The following is a 21,351-nucleotide window of genomic DNA, read 5'->3' on the forward strand; positions in this document are numbered from 1 at the left end:
CTATGGTCGACAATGAAAAAGGTTGAGTTTTTGAAGATTTATTTTTCTTTTTTGAATGTTTTCATATTCATTCTCATGTGTTGACATGGACACCAATGAAGTGCTACACTTATGTCAACATTTACATGTGTTGACCTTTCTGTGTTGATTTTTTCTTGTAGCAATTTTTTTTCAGTGACAACTATGTGCACGTCAACCTACACATCATCAACCAATTCTTTGTATAATATATAACACCTGTTCTGTTTTACTGTAGGTGTTTTAAGTCAGATCTTTTACTGCTACTATTACTGTTTATGTAAATGCATTCTGAATGACAGCAACATCCTACCATCCTTCTACAAGAATATATAACCAACTAGGTGATTCATCGCGCCCCGTGCCCCCCTCTCCCGCAATTCACGGACCCCCCGCGCATCCCCCTCCCACGATTCACGCCTCCTCCCACGATTCACGTTAACCCCGCACACCCCCCCCTCCCGCAATTCGCAACCCCCCCTCCCGCAATTCACGCCCCCTCCCACGCTTTGCAGACCCCCGCCCTCTCCCGCGATTCGCCGACACCTGCGCCCCCTCCCTCCCTTCATTCACGGCACCCCTAAGCCCCTCTTTAGTCCCCCGTATACTCACACACCCCTATCACTACCCAGCTTCCTGCTCTCCTGAACCGTAACTTCCACCACTGGGGAGTCGCTGACGCTGTTTTGCCCACATGCCCCTATCATGCCTCATAGCCCAGCCTCCTTCTCTCATGTACCCTAACTCCCACCCAGTAGGAGAAGACACTGACTAAGGGCCACCATCCTGTACTGCCACGCTGGACCCTCACCCACTGGCAGAAGCTGCACAGTATCTCCCACCCTCCTCTTTAGTCCCCCTTATGCCCACACACCCCTATCACTACCCAGCCTCCTGTTATCCTGTGTCGTGACCTCCGCTAGTGGGGAGCCGCTGACTCAAAAACACCCTACTATACTATTGCACACACACCTAAACAACATGCACACACAGCCCCCCCCCCCACACCCACAAATGTCACTGTACCATCCACACTATCAATGTACATCTTACTCTGTAACCGCTTTTTAATTAAACAAAACAATACACACCCCCTTCCACATCATATGCTCTCTATTTAACACATTTCACCTATAACTCAAGTTACAATACAGGCATCTTACATACAATTCTAACCATCTTTCTCATATACAAATGTTCACAAATTAAGGGGGCGCAGCCCCTTACGACGATGTGAAGAGCGCCCGTAGGGCGCGATGAATCACCTAGTTAGACTATATAAGCCCACAGACTGTATCATTGAAGGGTTTTTTTGTGGCTAAAAACATTTTCTGTTTATAATGTGCACTTTTCAGTCTCTGCTTACGGACAGTCACAGGGAAATCTGATTTACGCTACCTTCAGTTTCTGATTCATCCATCAACCTTTGCTCTCATTTCCATTTCAGTAGAAATAGAAACATTATGGGGTCAATTTACTAGAGCTTCTAAAAAGGGAAAGAGATTCTGTTGCCCGTAGCAACCAATGAGATTCTGTCTATCATTTTCTAAGCAGAATCTGCTATGGACAACAGCACCTCTTTTCCTAGTAAATTTAGACTACAGAATTTGAATTTTTTGTTGGTAGACAGTTGACCTACCAGTATATTTATGGATTGTGTGAGGAAACCGGAGTACCCGGAGGAAACCCACGCAAGTACGAGGAGAATATATAAACTCCACACAGTTAGGGCCATGGTGGGAATGGAACATATGACCTCGGTGCTGTGAGGCAGTAATGCTAACCATTACACCATCCGTACTGCCCCATATATATAACACATGGTGGGAATAGATCCCATGACCTCAGCGCTGTGAGGCAGTAATATAACCATTACACCATCCGTACTGCCCCGTATATATAACACATGGTGGGGATAGAACCCATGACCTCAGTGCTGTGAGGCAGTAATGCTAACCATTACACCGTCCGTACTGCCCCATATATATAACACATGGTGGGGATAGAACCCATGACCTCAGTGCTGTGAGGCAGTAATGTAACCATTACACCATCCGTACTGCCCCGTATATATAACACATGGTGGGGATAGAACCCATGACCTCAGTGCTGTGAGGCAGTAATGCTAACCATTACACCATCCGTACTGCCCCGTATATATAACACATGGTGGGGATAGAACCCATGACCTCAGTGCTGTGAGGCAGTAATGCTATAACCATTACACCGTCCGTACTGCCCCGTATATATAACACATGGTGGGGATAGAATCCATGACCTCAGCGCTGTGAGGCAGTAATGCTAACCATTACACCATCCGTACTGCCCCGTATATATAACACATGGTGGGGATAGAACCCATGACCTCAGTGCTGTGAGGCAGTAATGCTATAACCATTACACCGTCCGTACTGCCCCGTATATATAACACATGGTGGGGATAGAACCCATGACCTCAGTGCTGTGAGGCAGTAATGCTAACCATTACACCATCCGTACTGCCCCGTATATATAACACATGGTGGGGATAGAACCCATGACCTCAGCGCTGTGAGGCAGTAATGCTATAACCATTACACCATCCGTACTGCCCCGTATATATAACACATGGTGGGGATAGAACCCATGACCTCAGCGCTGTGAGGCAGTAATGCTATAACCATTACACCGTCCGTACTGCCCCGTATATATAACACATGGTGGGGATAGAACCCATGACCTCAGCGCTGTGAGGCAGTAATGCTAACCATTACACCATCCGTACTGCCCCGTATATATAACACATGGTGGGGATAGAACCCATGACCTCAGTGCTGTGAGGCAGCAATGCTAACCATTACACCATCCGTGCTTCTCAAATTGCTTTGTTTGTCTAGCACAGCCGGTAACAGTACAGCTCAAAGCAGACCGATCGCTGAGGGCAACGTCTCCACTTTATATTTCTCCAAGATTTGATTCCTCTCACCCTCAGAATTGTGGCCCAATGACGTCACATCTGCTGCTGAAAATGGAAGAGAACCTGGCGGAGGAAGATGAGAGCCAGGCCAGGCCCTACTGCACCAAGTGTGTAATCTGTTACGCCTAATGGCTGATGACACAAGCTGGTCCGTAGCGTGTGGTATGAGCTGGGCACAGGAGGTGCTACCCAACTCACCATTGTGCCCACCCTTGGTATGGAACTGAAGTGTATGATAACTTTTCCAAAGCTGGTTGTAAAGTAACCTACACAACTATAGAAAGCAGATGCGCTCGGTGGGCGACTCCTCATTCCCTGTGGTGCGTTTCCTCTCTCCGGAGCGTTACACAATATCAGAAATATTCTGCATTGTTTACTGAAACTGTAGTTAGGGGTTTTAGTGCATATGTACTAAGCCTTGGAGAGTGGTAAAGTGTGTAGAGAGATAAAGTTCTAGCCAATCAGGGGTATGGGTCATTGGGTCAACATTATGAACATACATTAGGCCGACCACTAAATGTTGACACATAAAATAGGTCGACAGGGCCAGAAGGTCCACACAAGCATTATGTCGAGACAATGGGAATGTCGACATTCAAAATGTTGACGTGAGTTTCCTCACATGATTCTCCGGCACGGTGTCGCGCTGAGTTCGGCGCACTATTATAGTCTCTGTACACGTCCTAGTGAATGGTAGGGTATGACATACCACCTGTCGGCACAAAAGAGACCTGAAAAACTCAGGTCGACTTTTTGACTGTCGACCATCCCATTGTCGACCTAATGCTTGTGTCGACCTTTAATGGTCAATTGTCTATGGTAGGAAGATATTCCTCTGCATGCGCACAGCCTCCGTAATAACCAGCGATAATGGAGCAGAGATAATGGAGGAGCGAGTCACTGAGAACTCCACACGTTACCATCACATGCACGGCCGGCTTCCTGACACCTAACTTCTAAACAGTCATGTGACTTCCAGGAACCCGATACCTAGCGCTCGCCTGTGACTGCAGTGTGAAAGGGGAAGTGTATGGGTACAGAGCACTGTTTGTGCAGACAACTTTCATTCTCTGCGTGTTTACACTGGAACCTGCTTCTGTCTGTAGTCAAAGCAGCCTCAGGCGGGCGTCAGTTAGAGGTGGCTGCAGATTACAGCAGCTCTGCACCCTACTTACCTCTATGGATTGTGTTTTATGGAAATGCTCTGCAATGCATGGTAGAACTGAGGGCTTGGGATCGTTTGGTCTACAGTATGTTGGTCGACAAGCATTAGGTCGACATGGTTCTAGGTCGACAGTCAAAAAGTCGACATGGGGTTTTTCACAATTTTTTGACCCGAATGTCGCCATGGTCGACATTGACACAGTTTGAAGCGCACCGCATCACTCGCCATGCTTCGGGCACACTATTTTGTTCTCCCATCACGCCCTAGTGGATGGTAGGGCATGAAATACCACCTGTCGGCTCAAAAAAACAGTGAAACACCCCATGTCGACCCTTTGACTGTCGACCTAATGACCTGTCGACCCTGATCCATATCGACCTGGAACCATGTCAACCTAGGGGTGGGTTTGGGAGTGGCATTACCTGTTCAGAGCTAAACGGTGCCCCGTGGCAATGGAGCTTGGCGGGGGTCCCCCTCGAACTGGGCAGCGTCTCCCTGAAGTGGAGACCGGCAGGGAGACGCTGCCCAGCCGCCGTGATACTGGGAAGCGCGTGAGACGCATGCGCGTCCCAGTCCCTACCGCCGGCGCTCGCCAGTGAAAGGGATCTGGCGGGCGCGGGGCGAAGAAGAGAGGTGCTACCTCTGTGTATCTCTCTCTCTATCTCTCCAATTCCTGTACATTATTATATTGCTTTCAAAGGGTCCAATATGGATTAATTTCTCATTTTCATTCTTTCTGAAAGTTTATTTTCCTGAAGATACATTTCACCAGAAGTATTGGACTTTATGAACACATGAAACCTTTTGAAATTCCAAATAGTAACCATATTAAATACATCTATTAGCGGACTACATAGTTAAGTTACACATTTTGTATTTAATAAAAATTTACAAGAAAAAGATATATGAAGCATCTCTATACAGACTTCCTTAGGACGATCTCCTTAAAGAGACGTCATTTCATGGCTATAGTGTTGATTAAACCAGAAACAAGATATCACGTATAACTGTTTATTTACAACCCATGTCTGGCATGGTAGGAAAATACAGAAGTGTCAGACGGTCCACTGCACCTAAAGAAAGAAAAAATACAAATACATTAAAGGAAAGGCGACAAATACAAAAATAATTCACACAATACGAAATAAAAATTGATATATTTACACACATGTGCATCAGAAAGCGTTTACAGTGTCATGGAGGATCATACTGTTAATTTATCATCATATGCACAATGGTATTTTCACAACAAATCTTAAGATGAACAAAAATCTAAAAAATCTGTATTTTAACAGTAGCATAGCCCTAAAACCACATTCCAAATCTTTCAAGATAGATATTTTACCATGCTTGGTGCAAAATCCTTTAATTAATCCCTTTAATGACACATAACTCAGTCAATAGATGCTGAAGGATCAGCAACTAAATAAGAATTTTATGCAAAAGTATGCTGAATCATTTCTAAAAATTCCCAGGTTCCAGGTAACCCAATACTCTACAAATATTTGTATATGTGCTTAAATCCATGAGCTAAAAGGATATCGTCGCTATAACAATTGATTTGCCGGCCTATTCAGTCTATTGCCAGTATTCAATGCTTCAGATTCACAGTTTTTTCTGTGAATCGTGCTGTTTTCACTCTTTGCAGTGAATCTTTTTCACTGAAAATCTGATTCACCCTATTCAATGTTCACAGTTCGCCGAAAGCGACCAGAGAATGCCGGCCAGTTCTCAGTTTCATGCGCTCTGCAATTTGTTGGTGTATTTCAATGGGGTTTTCACTGGGATTCGCCGAGTATTCAATGCTAGGATGGCGAATTGCTTTCTCCCTGATTTTTGCCATGATTCACCGTTTTGCATTCGACATCTTTTTAAGATGAACTGGAAAGTGATCTTTTAAAGTAAAGGGTTTTTTTTGGTGTCAAAAAAAATAAATCAGAATTTTCTTTCTGTAAAGGGGCGTGCTATTTTTATCCATGTGCTTGAAGCACATTAATATATATTAAATATATTTTTTTTTTGCACATTCGCCAGCAGGGAGCAGCGAGCAGCTCATTAGATATTTATTCACTGCACACTGTTCCCGGCTTCTTAAGAGCGGGACCAGTGGAGCGGCTCTCTACCCCTGTCAATTGCTAGCTCTCCGTGGGGGGGGGTGGAGCTTCTGCTGCCTGTGTCCCCGGGAGCCCTCTCCCACAAATTCTGGGGCAGGCAGGCTTACATCTCCATGCCTGCCTCCATCCATCCCCCTGCGGGGTTAAAATTTGCCGGCAGGGTCAGCGAGCCCCGGCGGCATTGAATAGGGTGACAGGGAGGGCTGGCAGCGAATGCTGCAGCCCTGTTGAACCCTGCAAATGTGCAGCGAATCCTAAACAGTGTTGCCGCACAGGATTCGCTGCACATGGAGAATAAAACCATTGAATACTCCCCTCTGCGGCAACACTTATCGAATATAAAGTTATACAATAGAAGTAATGGAACGGCTATGAATAGCATTTGTTTTTCAAATGACTAAAAAGTAGTTTGCGGTTTGCACCATAATTGTAATCCGTTTTTCCCATTTGTATTCGGTTATGACTCATACAAGGAGAAAATGTTACACTTCTATGTGTAAGATCTATTTTTTTTTCCACCTCTCGACTGTCGGGAGACCATTTATGTTATGGACAATTACTGTTTTTTTATTATTCTTCAAAACGAAGAAACATAAATGGCCGTTAACATCTCCAGTATGGGCTCAGAAGTCTACACCACATTTCCGGGAGGTGTACAACTGCAGGACTCCCTGTTACAGCGACACCCATGCTTCACACAAAGCAATTACCTCTTCTTTAGAGGTTTATCATTTTTTCAATAGCTGATGTCTGACAATAATAAAGGGGAAGGTAAATCCACTGCCGAAGAAAGCAGTCATTAGGGCGAGGAGCTTCCACTTGTTCTCAATGGAAAAGGGCAGGTTCTGCAAGAGACAAAAGGGAGAGAGAAAAATTACTAAGCATTGCACAACAATCAATGTTTATACAGTAGGAGGCCGTGTGAAACTACCTATTGATAGATACACAGATATAGAGATATTAGAAAAGGAACTGGTACATCAGAAAGCGTTTACAGTATCACAGGTCACCTCATACGGATATGTTCTCATTATTTATACCAGTTATAGCCTGTACTATGCCGCTACAGCAGCCCATAGTCGGGGCCTACGGCAGGTGGAGAAGATCTCAGTGTAATACAGGGCTTGACAAATTTCTTTAAAGTCTAGGAGCCAGTCACCAAATTACTGACATGCCCCGGGCATCAGAAATCCTAGTTCGGTAAGAGGGAGCCTGCTAAATGTAAGCGCGGGGGCCGGCTATCTTAAATCTGCTCTCGCACTGTGCGGTCCCACTGCCGCACTCGCCCATCTGTACTGCAGCCCGGGGGCACAGCACAGGATGTAGACTGCATACAACCCAATAGTGTTATTCGGCGCCCATAAACAATTTTATAGTGAATTCAGTCTTTCCGCAATTTGTACAGTTATAAAATTATCAACCAAGATATCTTCTTAGATATAAAATATTTATTATAAAACACAAATGCTCTTGTAATAGAAGTATCCTCTTGGGATTGGGATCATACCAAGTAACCAACGCGTTTCGTCTCTTTACGAGACTTCATCAGGGGTTTTGATACTTATAGTATGAATCTTTAAAGATGTTATAATTCCCAAAAAATCTAATGAATTTTTCACAGTGGTTTTTCTCAATGGGACGATGGTATTTACTGTATTAATTCTTTAGATAAGATTTTTTTGCTTGCCTATTGGAGAGTGCACATGCTCAGGCCACATTGAGGGGATTTTAACTCCGATACCCCAAAGAATATTAGAGTGTGATCACGTCACTTGTTTTGAGGCGGGAATTAAGGTTCCATATACCTGTTTTTACTTATGGTTTAAGCCTAAAAGTCAATAAGTGAACACTTACACTTTTGGAGGCTGGATTGTGAGGAATTAGGCCAGAATTGTGGCTACCCTCACCCATATTAACCCCTTCCTGACACAGCCAGTTTTTGCCTTCCTGACAGAGCCCTTTTTTTCAAATCTGACATGTATCACTTAAGTGGGGATAACTTTTTTTTTGCTTTTACTTATCCCAGTGATTTTGAGATTGTTTTCTCGTGACACATTGTACTTCAAGTTAGTGGTAAATTTGGGTCGATACAGTCTGTGTTTTTTTGTGAAAAATACCAAAATGTCGCAAAAAATTTGAAAATTTAGCAATTTGCAAAATGTTAAATTTTCTGCTTACCACTCAAAATAGTTAATAACTAAGATAAACCATATGTCTACTTTATGTTGCCATCATTATTTCAACCTCCTTTTAATTTTTTTGGACACTAGGAGGCTTAAAATATGAATAGCAAATTCTCAAATTGTCAAGAAAATTTCAAACACTGATTTTTTTAGGGACCAGTTCAGTTCTGATGAGACTTTGAGGGACTTGTATGTGAGACACCCCCATAAATGATGCCATTTCAAAAACTGCACCCCTCACAGTATTCAAAACAGCATTTTGGAAGTTTGTTAACCCTTTAGGTGTTTCACAGGAATTAAAACAAAGTGTAGGTGAAATTTCAAAATTTCATTTTTTTTGCAGATTTGCAATTTTAATACATTTTTCTAAGGAACACAGTACATTTTACTAGAGAAATGTGACTAAAAACTGATTCCCCCAATTCTTTTGTTTTCATAAATATCCTATATGTGGCCCTAGTGTGCACGTTGACCAAACCACAGGCTTCATAATAGAAGGAGCACCTACTTGATTTTGGAGCCTCCTTTTTATGAGATTATATTTTAGGCACCATGTAGGTTTCTAGGCACCATAAGATGCTAAAAGTTAGGAACCTCCCCCACAAGTGACCCCATTTTGCAAACTACACCCTTCAGGGAATTCATTTAGGGGTATAGTGTACATTTCAAACCCCCAGGGGTTTCACCAATTTTGATACAACTGGGCTGTGAAAATGAAAAAAATTAATTTTTCATTTTCACAGCTCAGTTGTATCAAAATTGGTGAAACCCCTGGGGGTTTGAAATGTACACTATACCCCCTGATGAATTCCCTGAAGGGTGTAGTTTGCAAAATGGGGTCACTTGTGGGGGGGTTCCACTGTATGGGTGCTTCAGGGGTCATTCAACCAGAATCTGTGCTGCAAAATCCAAATATCACTCCTTCCCTTCTGAGTCCTGCCATGCACCCAACTGGTATTTTTTGGTCACATGTGAGGCATTGCCATACTCGGGAGAAATTGGGGCACAGATTTTGGGGTGCTTTGTCTCCTTCATTCCTTGCGAAAATGAAAAATTTTGAGCCAGAACTGCATTTTTGTGTAAAAAAATGTAATTTTTTACACAAAAATGCAGTTCTGGCTCAAAATTTTTCATTTTCGCAAGGAATGAAGGAGACAAAGCACCCCAAAATCTGTGCCCCAATTTCTCCCGAGTACGGCAATGCCTCATATGTGACCAAAAAATACCAGTTGGGTGCATGGCAGGACTCAGAAGGGAAGGAGTGATATTTGGTGGTGGAATGAATGGTGGGTGCTATGTCGCATTAGCAAGACCCCCGAAGCACCAATACAGTGGAACCCCCCCACATGTGACCCCATTTTGCTCACCAGCTTTGGGAGGGGGGCTGGCGCTGCGGCTGGTGGGGGGGTGGGAGGGGTGCTGGCAGCCGGGTGGGTGGGAGGGGGGGCTGCCGGGTGGGGGGGGGGGGGAGGCTGGCGATCGGTGGTGATCGGTGCTGTACTTAACAGCACCGATCACTGTATGTATGTGTATGTATATATATATATATATATATATATATATATATATATATATATATATATATATATATATATATATATATATATATAGTTCATTTTATCCCATATACTGTAATTTCAATTACATAAACTTTCCTGCTGCTGTGCTGCGGCTGGCGGGGGGGTGGGAGGGGGGCTGGCGCTGCGGCTGCTGGCTGGGTGGGAGGGAGGCTGCCGGGTGGGAGAGAGGCTGCCGGGTGGGTGGGAAGTACTTCCCGACCATGACGTACATGTACGTCAAATGTCGGGAAGGGGTTAATACAGTTCACCCACATCAAGTATCATTCGCATATAAAAAATTCACTAAAGAATGAGATTATGATACACTCTTAAACGGTACAGCGTTACCATTTTAAAAGAGGATAATTGGCACAGTATTACGATCATAATAGAGAAAAATCGATGATTACTGAAAAATCTGATCTAAAAAAAATCAGACCAAAAAATCTTATTCCAAAGATTACAGTAAATACCATCGTCCCATTGAGAAAAACCACTGTGAAAAATTCATTAGATTTTTTGGGAATTATAACATCTTTATAGATTCATACTATAATTATCAAAACCCCTGATGAAGTCTCAATTAAGAGACGAAACGCGTCGGGTACTTGGTATGATCCCAATCCCAAGAGGATACTTCTATTACAAGAGCATTTGTGTTTTATAATAAATATTTTATATCTAAGAAGATATCTTGGTTGATAATTTTATAACTGTACAAATTGTGGAAAGACTGAATTCACTATAAAATTGTTTATGGGCGCCGAATAACACTATTGGGTTGGGTATATACATATATACACACACACATACATACATACATACATACATACATACATATACAATCGAAGTCAGTCTGGCACTCAACCTCTTTTCTGTCAGCGACCTGGGTGCCCTCCGGGAGGTGGATACAGGGAACGGTAGCTAGCTAGCAAGCAGCGGCACTCGACAGGGTTTGCAAATATGTCAAAAAGTGGGTTTATTGCAATAAAACCACTTTTTGACATATTTGCAAACCCTGTCGAGTGCCGCTGCTTGCTAGCTACCGTTCCCTATATATAATTTCAACTAGCTCTATATTACACACACATATTCACAGAAGATGCAAGGGGACTCGCGATCAGCGAAGGGGCAGCTGCAGCAGTGCCTTAGCGGCGGTAGGAGGGCTAGGCACCACCACCTGATGGGAACATGCACAACTACTTGTGCTGCGCAGTCCGCCTGTACTATATGTGTAGGGCAGGGGAGCCGGCCGCCGCACTATACGCTTAGCAGACTCCCTCTCACCTAGAGTTGGGTAGCCCATCAATAAGCCGACTCTTCCAATTGAGCCGTGGGCTGCTTGAGGTGAGCGGCGGTTCTTCTGCAGAGACGGCTCTTTCTTTACTCACTGACAGAAAAGTGCTGTGACCTCACTAGCTTGTTCTAGGAACCGCCACTGGTGTTCACCGACACACTGGCTGAGTAGCCTGAGTGACAGGTTTGTTCTCAGGCAGCTTGTGAACAAGCGCAAATCCTGGAGTGAGACGGTCACGGTTCTCCGTCATTGATTGGCTGAGCCGCTGACTGCAGCAAATCAACTATCACTACCTGGCTCTGACTGAACTGAAGATTGAACAACAGAATACTATGGTGAGCTTAAGGTGCCCATACACTGAGGCGATTTGGTCCGATTTTGGCCGATTGCGACCAATCGGCCTGTTAAATCGGACCAAATCGTCCCTCCCGGACATGCAGTCGGGTTCGATGCGCATCGGACCCGACCAGGTCAGACCGGCACCCGTTCCTCCTGGCAGCAAGGCGGGCGGGAAGCAGGGACGCAAGCGATCCATCACAACGGATCGCATGGATGTCCCGGCGGCTCGCAGGCTGTCGGGGTCCGTACACTGCTGCGAGACATCAGTGTATGGGCACCTTTAGGCTCCTGGAGTGAGACAGTTGTTCACTGTCAGACAAATAATACCTTAGTTATTACTATGCAACAATAAATACAAAGGGTATTAAAATGAACACACTACTCTCCATTTAATTGTAGTGAATGATGTATTTATTTTTTTAAATTAGTACACTGTATCTTTTAGTTTGTTTAATTTCAATTTTTGGTAACTTTCATTCTAAAGAGGACTAATGAAACGGATAAATGGGTAAAAAACAAACAGTTTTTTTTTTTTTTATACTGCGCATTCCAATATCAATGTATTTAATGAGCCAGGTCCCATCTACAAGAACCGGGTCTTTATGTGAGCCACTCTGTTAAGAACCGAGTTGCCCATCTCTACAAAACAACACAGCAGGGCTGTAATACGAAAACCTATTACCTTGCCAGGGCCTTCCTCGTAATGGGCACGCCGGATGGCAGAGGTGGCGAAGCGGCGGACACACTGACCGAGCATTGCTGCAAAGGGGGAGACACTGGCTGACAGCAAGGTATGCGCACGCGTACTACAGCCAGTGTATAACCTCCAAACGCCCAGCGCTTCCGCTGCAAGAAGCTGCAGGAAAAAAAAGATTGTCTGCAGGGCGGAAGCACCGGAGCATTCTGGGAGCTGTAGTTTGTGCATGGACTACTTGCTCTACCTGACCGTTGCTGCGACGTCAGATCATAAAACTACAATTCCCGGCGATCTTTTCCGCAAAGACGGCAGCGGGCGGGTAATTAAGCACGCTGTGCACGCCCGCCTCCTCGCGTTCAAGGTCAGGCGCCTATCACACGTACATGTCTGGTAGGCACTCCCCCTCTGCCTATGACACACTGCCTCCGGGCAGGGATTGGATGGCATTGTATGTAATTTCTATTGGCTGCTGTCCCGGTCATGTGTTTGGAATCATATGTGAGCAAAAGGTTTGTTGATCTGTTGCACAGGAAGGGAGACAGGTATTGGGTATATTTAGGCTTGGCCCCCTCTAGTAATGATAAGTATAAATTGTAATTTACTTAGGGGTGTGCTACCACAGACAGTATTAATAGAAGACTTTTTTGAGGAGAGAAAGAATTGTCATATGGTGGTGCACCATTTATAAGAACTTGAGTCATAAAATATACCTTTTATTGGTTATCACTTTAAAAAGGAACGCGAAATATGACATACAACATATACACAAGTGAGAACAGTGTGTTTTAAAAGGCACGTGCGAGTTCAAGGAGCAACCACCTTAATCAAATATTTCAGGGTTGCCGACCCTCCCGGAATTTCCGGGAGTCTCCCGAAAATCGGGTCTCCCCTCCCGGCCCCCGGAAGGGTGGGCAACCCTCCCGGATTCAGGGGGCACCCCCGCTGTCCCCAGGATCGCGGCATTAAAATGCCGCAATCCTCGGGTACCAGAGGAGGGGGCGGAGCTAAAATGACACACTCGCGTCATTTTAGCCCCGCCCCCTCAACAGAGATCCGTAAATTTACTGGTTTAGCATCATGGGGGCGGGGCTTAGTGATGTCACACGTAAGCCCCGCCCCATGAACGGCTGCTGAAACTCTCCTCTCCGGGCTTCTCCCGGAGAGGAGAATAACAAAGTCGGCAACCCTGAAATATTTATTAGTATCACCTTTTAATACTCCTTCTTATCATAAAACAATTGTTCAGGAGGGAGGTGTCGATACGATTCTATTGGAGTTTGGTGTGTGTTAAAGTACAGTTTCAGTCAGCCATATTGGTAGCTACTTCTAGGTTACAGTGTTGATAGTTGTAGGGTGTCACTTTGCAATCAATTAGTTACAATAGACTAATTCGTTAATTAGGCATCAGAGTGCTGGCAATCTGCCTAATATGTATCACTTCTGAACCAGATACATGTTAGTCTTAGTAAATAGGCGTTTTGAATTAGATCTTGTATACCCCGTTTTTTCAGTCACCTCTTATACTGGAAAAAGGTGCTGTGATACGGGTTTATTAGATCTCACTTGTCTCTCTTCTGTGTCACCGTCAGCTATGCTGATATTGCAGTGACTATAGGGAGACTGTAATTATCGCCTTAGGATAGATGCTTCCGCAATATCAGGACACACACTCCCTGTCAGGGAGATGAGTGCTACAATATACACTGCCGGACGTGGTCAGTCTCACTCTGTACCGCCGACCGCTTGCGCTGGTCGTACTACGGTTGACAGGGAGACCGCCAGTGCTGTAGTCCGACTAGCTTAGCTTATCTGCGGGCACTCCCTGTGTAGGGACAAATGCCGCAATCGGGTTGCCGTGAGTCAGTTGTCCTGCCCCGTACCGCCGTCAGCTCGTGCTGCTGCTGCTGCGGTCTTAGGGGGACTAGAGACTGTTAGGCTGCTGATTACATTAGAGTCCTGAAAAGGACTAGTAAATACATTTCACACACACACACAAACAAACAGAGTGGTAGTGCTCAATGAACATGCGCACGGCTGGGTCGGCCGGCGTACGCTTCGCAGGTCTTCCCCAGGGCCTGAGGAAGACCTGCGAAGCGTACGCCGGCCGACCCAGCCATGTGCACGTTCATTGAGCACTACGCCGGTGCTACCACTACAGCACCGGCGGTCTCCCTGTCAACCGTAGTACGACCAGCGCAAGCGGTCGGCGGTACAGAGTGAGACTGACCACGTCCGGCAGTGTATATTGTAGCACTCATCTCAGTGTCCTGATATTGCGGAAGCATCTATCCTAAGGCGATAATTACAGTCTCCCTATAGTCACTGCAATATCAGCATAGCTGACGGTGACACAGAAGAGAGACAAGTAAGATCTAATAAACCCGTATCACAGCAACTTTTTCCAGTATAAGAGGTGACTGAAAAAACGGGGTATACAAGATCTAATTCAAAACGCCTATTTACTAAGACTAACATGTATCTGGTTCAGAAGTGATACATATTGGGCAGATTGCCAGCACTCTGATGCCTAATTAATGAATTAGTCTATTGTACTAATTGATTGCAAAGTGACACCCTACAACTATCAACACTGTAACCTAGAAGTAGCTACCAATATGGCTGACTGAAACTGTACTTTAACACACACCAAACTCCAATAGAATCGTATCGACACCTCCCTCCTGAACAATTGTTTTATGATAAGAAGGAGTATTAAAAGGTGATACTAATAAATATTTGATTAAGGTGGTTGCTCCTTGAACTCGCACGTGCCTTTTAAAACACACTGTTCTCACTTGTGTATATGTTGTATGTCATATTTCGCGTTCCTTTTTAAAGTGATAACCAATAAAAGGTATATTTTATGACTCAAGTTCTTATAAATGGTGCACCACCATATGACAATTCTTGCTCTCCTCAAAAAAGTCTGGAATCATTAATGAGCAGCAGCTATAGCTGCTGAATCCAATGCTGGGCTAATTTTTAAACACTGTGGTGTGGTGTGCTGCCCTGGAAGAGAAGCCAGAACATTGGGGCCAGGGACTGCTGTATTGCTGCTTGATGTATTATTAACAGCCTGCCTGCAGCTTCTCACTGACCATTCCCTGCAGACTCCCTTGGGGAAGCAAGCCGCCCCCTTGCTCTCAGCCCACATTCTGACGCCCCATATTATTAGGGCTGCATTTATCAAATAATATTTGTGGCTAAATCCCCGAAAATGGGTAACCGCAAATATTAAGTATCCCCCTAATGTATCACAGGGGACCGCAGCAGGAATCTCCGATTCCCCCCCCCCCCTGCAGAGGCATCGGCAACATCGGGCACCCCTGGGCTATCGCCATTCTGATTCGGCGATAGCCCATTGTAGCCTATGGCTACACATCATACTGCCAGTGCGGTCAGCAGGGTCGCGGGGGGGTCAGCGCGTAACCGTGCATGCGCAGATCCCCCGGCTCCGGGCATCACAGGGACGGGCTCTTTTCGGAGCCCTGTCCATGCCCCCTTGCCGGTAATACATTGGGCGGGATGCTACAAACTAAAAATGCGGTAAAAACCCAGTTTTTGGGGGTTTTACGGCATTTTCATATGCAGCAAAGCCCCACCGCCGGGACTTTGCTGCGGGGGTTACGCCAGTTCTAGATGGCGTAACTCCATGGAAGCCTATGGTCTTCCCTTCGTGTCCCACGCCGCCCCGCGCACCCCCCCCCCGCCGATCCACGTCACCCCCCTCACCTGTGTCCGAGCAGCCTCCTGCTGTGCTGCCCGGACCAGTGACCTCCTCCTCCCTGCACTGCTTCTGGGTGCAGGGAGGAGGAAACGGAGCACCCACACAGCGGGTAGGGGTTCAGGGAGGGAGGGGGTACCCGCAGCACATCGCCGGCCATCGCTTTTGTGTTAATAATCGCATATGTTACTGCGAGAATCCTGCCCAGCGTTTATTTAAATGTGTAATGGGCATTACGATGTGTAGTATAATGTGTAATACCACGCCCCTTTATGTGATGCCAAGCCCCTTTCCACGAGGCCACGCCCCCTTTCTGAATGTGTACCGATTTCTGCCCTTCAAATGTTGGAGGATATGCAGGCATCGCGCATCTTTATAAATAGTGAGTGTACAAACTCGATGATATTCATGCAATATCAGTAACGGTTTCGATAGCGTAGATATTATTACAGATAAATTGCCCAGTGTGTACCCAGCTTAAGGGGAATTGTTGTGACAATGTGTGTGTGTGTGTGGGGGGACTTCTCAAGAGTTTTCTTTGGGGCCCACAGTGTTGTAGTTACGCCACTGGGTGTTATCATAGGTGTGCGCAGCACATTTTATTAGGGGGTGCACTGTCAAAGCGGTGTGCCTAGCACCACCTATTGGGCATGTCTAACACCGCCATTGGGTCTGTCTAACAGCGCCAATCAGGCGTGCACTCACTACAATATAAAACGTCTCTCAGCCACACCATTATATCCTGCCTATTTCATCTTCTAATTACTCTGTGTAACAGTACATGCAAATAAAGTCAAAATCATATCTGAATGGCACAGGTATGTAGTGATATGACAATGGTGAAATACAATTAATAATGCAAAACACACATAATTGATTGATGGGCACTTATTTTAATGGAGTACAGGTCTAAAAAGCAAAAGTCTTTGGTAAAAGTTATTGCTGGTATTAATATCAGCAATAAGTGTGGGGGTGGGGCATACCTCCCAACTTTGGCTGAGCTGGAGGCGGGATGTAGTTGCTGCGCGCCGGAAATTTTGGGGGCGTGGCCTAATTTGGGGGCGTGGCCTATACTCGCGGCTCCCCCATTTTGCCGCAGCTCCCACATTTTGCCGCTATGGGGGCATGACCCAGAGGCTCTGTGAGCCTCTAGCCATGCCCCCAGCCCCCTGGCATGCACACAGCGTTTATTCCCCGCTGCTTAGCAGCCGACAGGGGGGACTCCCAACAGCCCCCCTCATCGCGGGACACTGCCGGCCGCGGGAGGGACAGCGGGACAGGCCCTGATAATCGGGACTGTCCCATTGAAATCGGGACTGTTGGGAGGTATGGTGGGGGCACAGCATTAGGGGGTGCCTGTGCACCCTTAACACTCAATGTGCGCACGTCTATGGGTGTTATACAATAGTCCAACTAAGGGACATGATGAGTGAATGATGTGTTGGTGATCGTTAGCAAACATGCCAATAATATACTTGTAGGATTTAATAACACAATCACAAGTAATACAATGTAATCACAGAGACTTGCAATGATAGAGTTTTTTTTCCCAATGTACAAATAACCCTCAGGAGGACTGTACACGGGGTTACCTATTGTTCATAGCACAATACTGCCACCATGTGGTGAATCACTGAGCTGCAACTCATTGTTGTGTCAGCTTTAAAGGATCTCTAATCAAATCAGCAAAATGTAGTGGACCTTTATAGATATTCAACAATTATTACAAATGGGATACATATGGATGACCGGCAGCAGGATGCCAACAGTCAGAATACTGATGCCAGCATCCCGAAGGAGGAAATCCCAACACTCTCCCCTACACCCACTCACTGGCCTGTTATATACACTCTCTCCTGTGCGCACTCACTGGCCTGTTATATACACTCTCTCCTGTGTGCACTCACTGACCTGTTAGATACACTCTCTCCTGTGCACACTCACTGGCCTGATATACACTCTCTCCTGTGCGCACTCACTGGCCTGTTATATACACTCCTGTGCGCACTCACTGACCTGTTAGATACACTCTCTCCTGTGCGCACTCACTGGCCTGATATACACTCTCTCCTGTGCGCACTCACTGGCCTTTTATATACACTCTCTCCTGTGCACACTCACTGGCCTGATATACACTCTCTCCTGTGCGCACTCACTGACCTGTTAAATACACTCTCTACTGTGTGCACTCACTGGCCTGTTATATAGACTCTCTCCTGTGTGCACTCACTGGCCTGTTATATAGACTCTCTCCTGTGCGCACTCACTGGCCAGTTAGATACACTCTCTCCTGTGCACACTCACTGACCTGTTAGATACACTCTCCTGTGCACACTCACTGGCCTGTTATATAAACTCTCTCCTGTGCGCACTCACTGGCCTGTTATATACACTCTCTCCTGTGCACACTCGCTGGCCTGTTAGATACAGTCTCCCCTCCACACACTCACTGGCCTGTTAGATACAGTCTCCCCTCCACACACTCACTTGCCTGTTAGATACACTCTCTCCTGTGCACACTCGCTGGCCTGTTAGATACAGTCTCCCCTCCACACACTCACTGGCCTGTTAGATACAGTCTCCCCTCCACACACTCACTTGCCTGTTAGATACACTCTCCCCTCCACACACTCACTTGCCTGTTAGATACACTCTCCCCTCCACACACTAGCTCTTCCTGTTATATACACTCTCACCCTTGTGCACTCACTGGCCTGTTAGATACATTCTATCCTGTGCACACTCTCTGGCCTGTTAGATCCACTCTCCCTACCACGCACTCCCTGGCCTTTTAGATACACACTCTCTTGTGCGCACACACTGGCCTGTTAGATACACTCTCTCCTATGCCCATTCACTTGTCTGTTAGATACACTCTCCCCTCCACACACACTCACTATTTCTGTTCTATACACTCTCTCCCATGTGCACTCCCTGGCCTGTTAGATACATTCTCCCTACCGTGCCTACCTGACCTGATAGATACACACTTTCACCCCTGTGCGCACACACTGGCCTGTTAGATACACTCTCCTATGCCCATTCACTGGCCTGTTGGATACACTTTCTTTCTTATTCTGATCTGATTGCAGTACAAATTTGTTTGGAAAATGGGCAAAACCATGTGCACAGCAGGGGTAGATGTAACATGTGCAGAGAGAGTTAAATTTGGGTGGGGTGTGTTAAAACTCAAATCTAAATTGCAGTATAAAATAGTGCAGCCAGTATTTACCCTGCACAGAAACAAAATAACTCACACAAATTTAACTCTCTCTGCATGTTACATCTGCCCCACCTGCAGTGCACATGGTTTTGCCCATTTTCCAAAAAATTTGTTCTGCGATCAGATCTGAATAAAGACCACTGGCCTGTTAGATACACTCTCTCCTGTGCGCACTCCCTGGCCCGTTAGATACACTCTCTCCTGTGTGCACTCACTGGCCTGTTAGATACACTCTCTCTTGTGCCCGCTCACTGGCCTGTTAGATGCACTCTCCCCTTTGCGCACTCACTGGCCTGTTAGATACACTCTCTCCTGTGCACACTAACTGGCCTGTAGATACACTCTCTCCTGTGCACACTCACTGGCCTGTTAGATACACTCTCTCCTGTGCACACTCACTGGCCTGTTAAATACACTCTCTCCTGTGCACACTCACTTGCCTGTTAGATACACTCTCTCCTGTGCACACTCACTTGCCTGTTAGATACACTCTCTCCTGTGCGCACTCACTGACCTGTTATATACACTCTCTCCTATGTGCACTCACTGGCCTGTTAGATACACTCTCTCCTGTGCACACTCACTGGCCTGTTAGATACTCTCTCCTGTGCGCACTCACTTGCCTGTTAGATACACTCTCTCCTGTGCGCACTCACTGACATGTTATATACACTCTCTCCTATGTGCACTCACTGGCCTGTTAGATACATTCTCTCCTGTGTGCACTCACTGGCCTGTTAGATACACTGGGTGACATTTATTAGAGGTCGATGTTGGGTTTTTGGTGATTTTTATCGCAAAAACGGCCGTTTTCGCTCTTTTTTTCCTAATTTGCATAATTAATGAGATGCGAAAATCTGCAAAAATGCGGTATTTGCTGCGAAACCGGCGGCGTCCCTGGCCATTGGACGCCGGCCTGATAGGGTTAAACTCACATTCCTAACATTGCTTAATACAGGAGAACTACAAGTGCCAGCAGACCTCCCCCGCATGCTGGGACTTGGAGAACCACAAGTCCCAGCATGCGGGGCATTAATGGGCCCGCTGGGACTTGTAGTCCACCTGTAAAAAGAATGTTAAAAGAAAACACACACACACAGAAAAGTAAAACTTTATTACATACACATACACAGACACCTCACTTTTACAACAATATACTCACCGATCCAAGATCCAGCGCTGGTCTCCCTCCTGCAGCAGAGCCGGCTACCCCCGCACTGACAGCGGGGACAACCGTCTTTCTCCGATGCAGCTAACAGCTTCTGTCGCGCTGTCCTAGCGCAACAGAGGCTCAGCCAATCAGGGTGAAGCCTGGGGGGGGGGACCCCTTTATTGGGGGGTCCCCACTCCTCCAGGTACCCCGTCCAAGGCTGACCAGCCACGGTGCTCATGGTACGGCCGGGGGACCTTATGTAAAAAGTGTCCCCCGGCTGTGGCATGACACTGCGGGCTGTTGGAGCCCAGTGCTGGTTTCAAAATACGGGGGACCCCCATATTTTTTGGCCCCCATATTTTTGGAACCAGGACCGGTCCAAGAGTCCGAGGCTGGTTTCAGAAATATGGGGGACCCCTACGCTTTTTGTCCCCCGTATTTTTGGAACCAGGTCCGGCTCAATGAGCCCGGGGCTGGTTATGAACAGGAGGGGGGACCTCACGCCAATTTATTTTATTTTTTTTATCACAAAATCGCACATTTCAACAAAATCGCACCTTTTTATGACTAAAAAAATCGTACTTTTTCATTCCGAAAATCACCCTATATCGCACTTTCTTGCACTTTTCATGCCGGAATACACACCTCATTAAATATGCGAATTCGCAGCAAAAATGCGATATTAAAAACCGGCGATATAGGGCGATTTGAGAAAAAATCGCATTCTCTCAAAAACGGTAAACCCACTAAATCTCGCCCACTCTCTCCTGTGCGCACTCACTGGCCCATTAGATACACTCTCTCCTGTGCGTACTCACTTGCCTGTTAGATACACTCTCTCCTGTGCGCACTCACTGGCTCCTTACCTTTTGTGATGTGTATTTCTGCTTAGGGACTCCCCCGCCTCTGCTAGCAAGATACAA

General features: G+C 46.1%; 1 protein-coding gene and 2 non-coding genes across 3 annotated transcripts; all 3 read right to left on the reverse strand.

Annotated features, from left to right (window-relative positions):
* Positions 1 to 5,136: 5,136 nt before the first annotated feature.
* Positions 5,137 to 12,476, reverse strand: LOC146032428 (cytochrome c oxidase subunit 7C, mitochondrial-like). Its single transcript, XM_083158493.1, has 3 exons — positions 12,314 to 12,476; positions 6,964 to 7,098; positions 5,137 to 5,212 (listed from the first exon to the last, which is right to left on the reverse strand). The coding sequence occupies exons 1-2, from the start codon at positions 12,386 to 12,388 to the stop codon at positions 6,982 to 6,984; spliced, it is 192 nt and encodes a 63-aa protein (XP_083014619.1). The 5' UTR covers positions 12,389 to 12,476; the 3' UTR covers positions 5,137 to 5,212; positions 6,964 to 6,981.
* LOC146045607 (small nucleolar RNA Z39) lies at positions 5,311 to 5,372 on the reverse strand. Its single transcript, XR_014465524.1, has one exon. It is a non-coding gene; the product is annotated as a small nucleolar RNA Z39 (small nucleolar RNA).
* LOC146045602 (small nucleolar RNA Z39) lies at positions 7,230 to 7,293 on the reverse strand. Its single transcript, XR_014465493.1, has one exon. It is a non-coding gene; the product is annotated as a small nucleolar RNA Z39 (small nucleolar RNA).
* Positions 12,477 to 21,351: the final 8,875 nt, after the last annotated feature.

The sequence above is a fragment of the Crinia signifera genome, chromosome 1 (genome assembly GCF_055691185.1).
Source record: "Crinia signifera chromosome 1, ASM5569118v1, whole genome shotgun sequence".
NCBI classification, from domain to species: Eukaryota; Metazoa; Chordata; class Amphibia; order Anura; family Myobatrachidae; genus Crinia; species Crinia signifera.

Coding starts and splice junctions, on each gene's coding strand:
- LOC146032428 (XM_083158493.1), bottom strand. CDS start 12,388: ATGCTCGGTCAGTGTGTCCGCCGCTTCGCCACCTCTGCCATCCGGCGT. Junction 7,099..12,313: donor ACGAGGAAGGCCCTGGCAAG/GTAATAGGTTTT, acceptor TGTCTCTTGCAG/AACCTGCCCTTTTCCATTGA.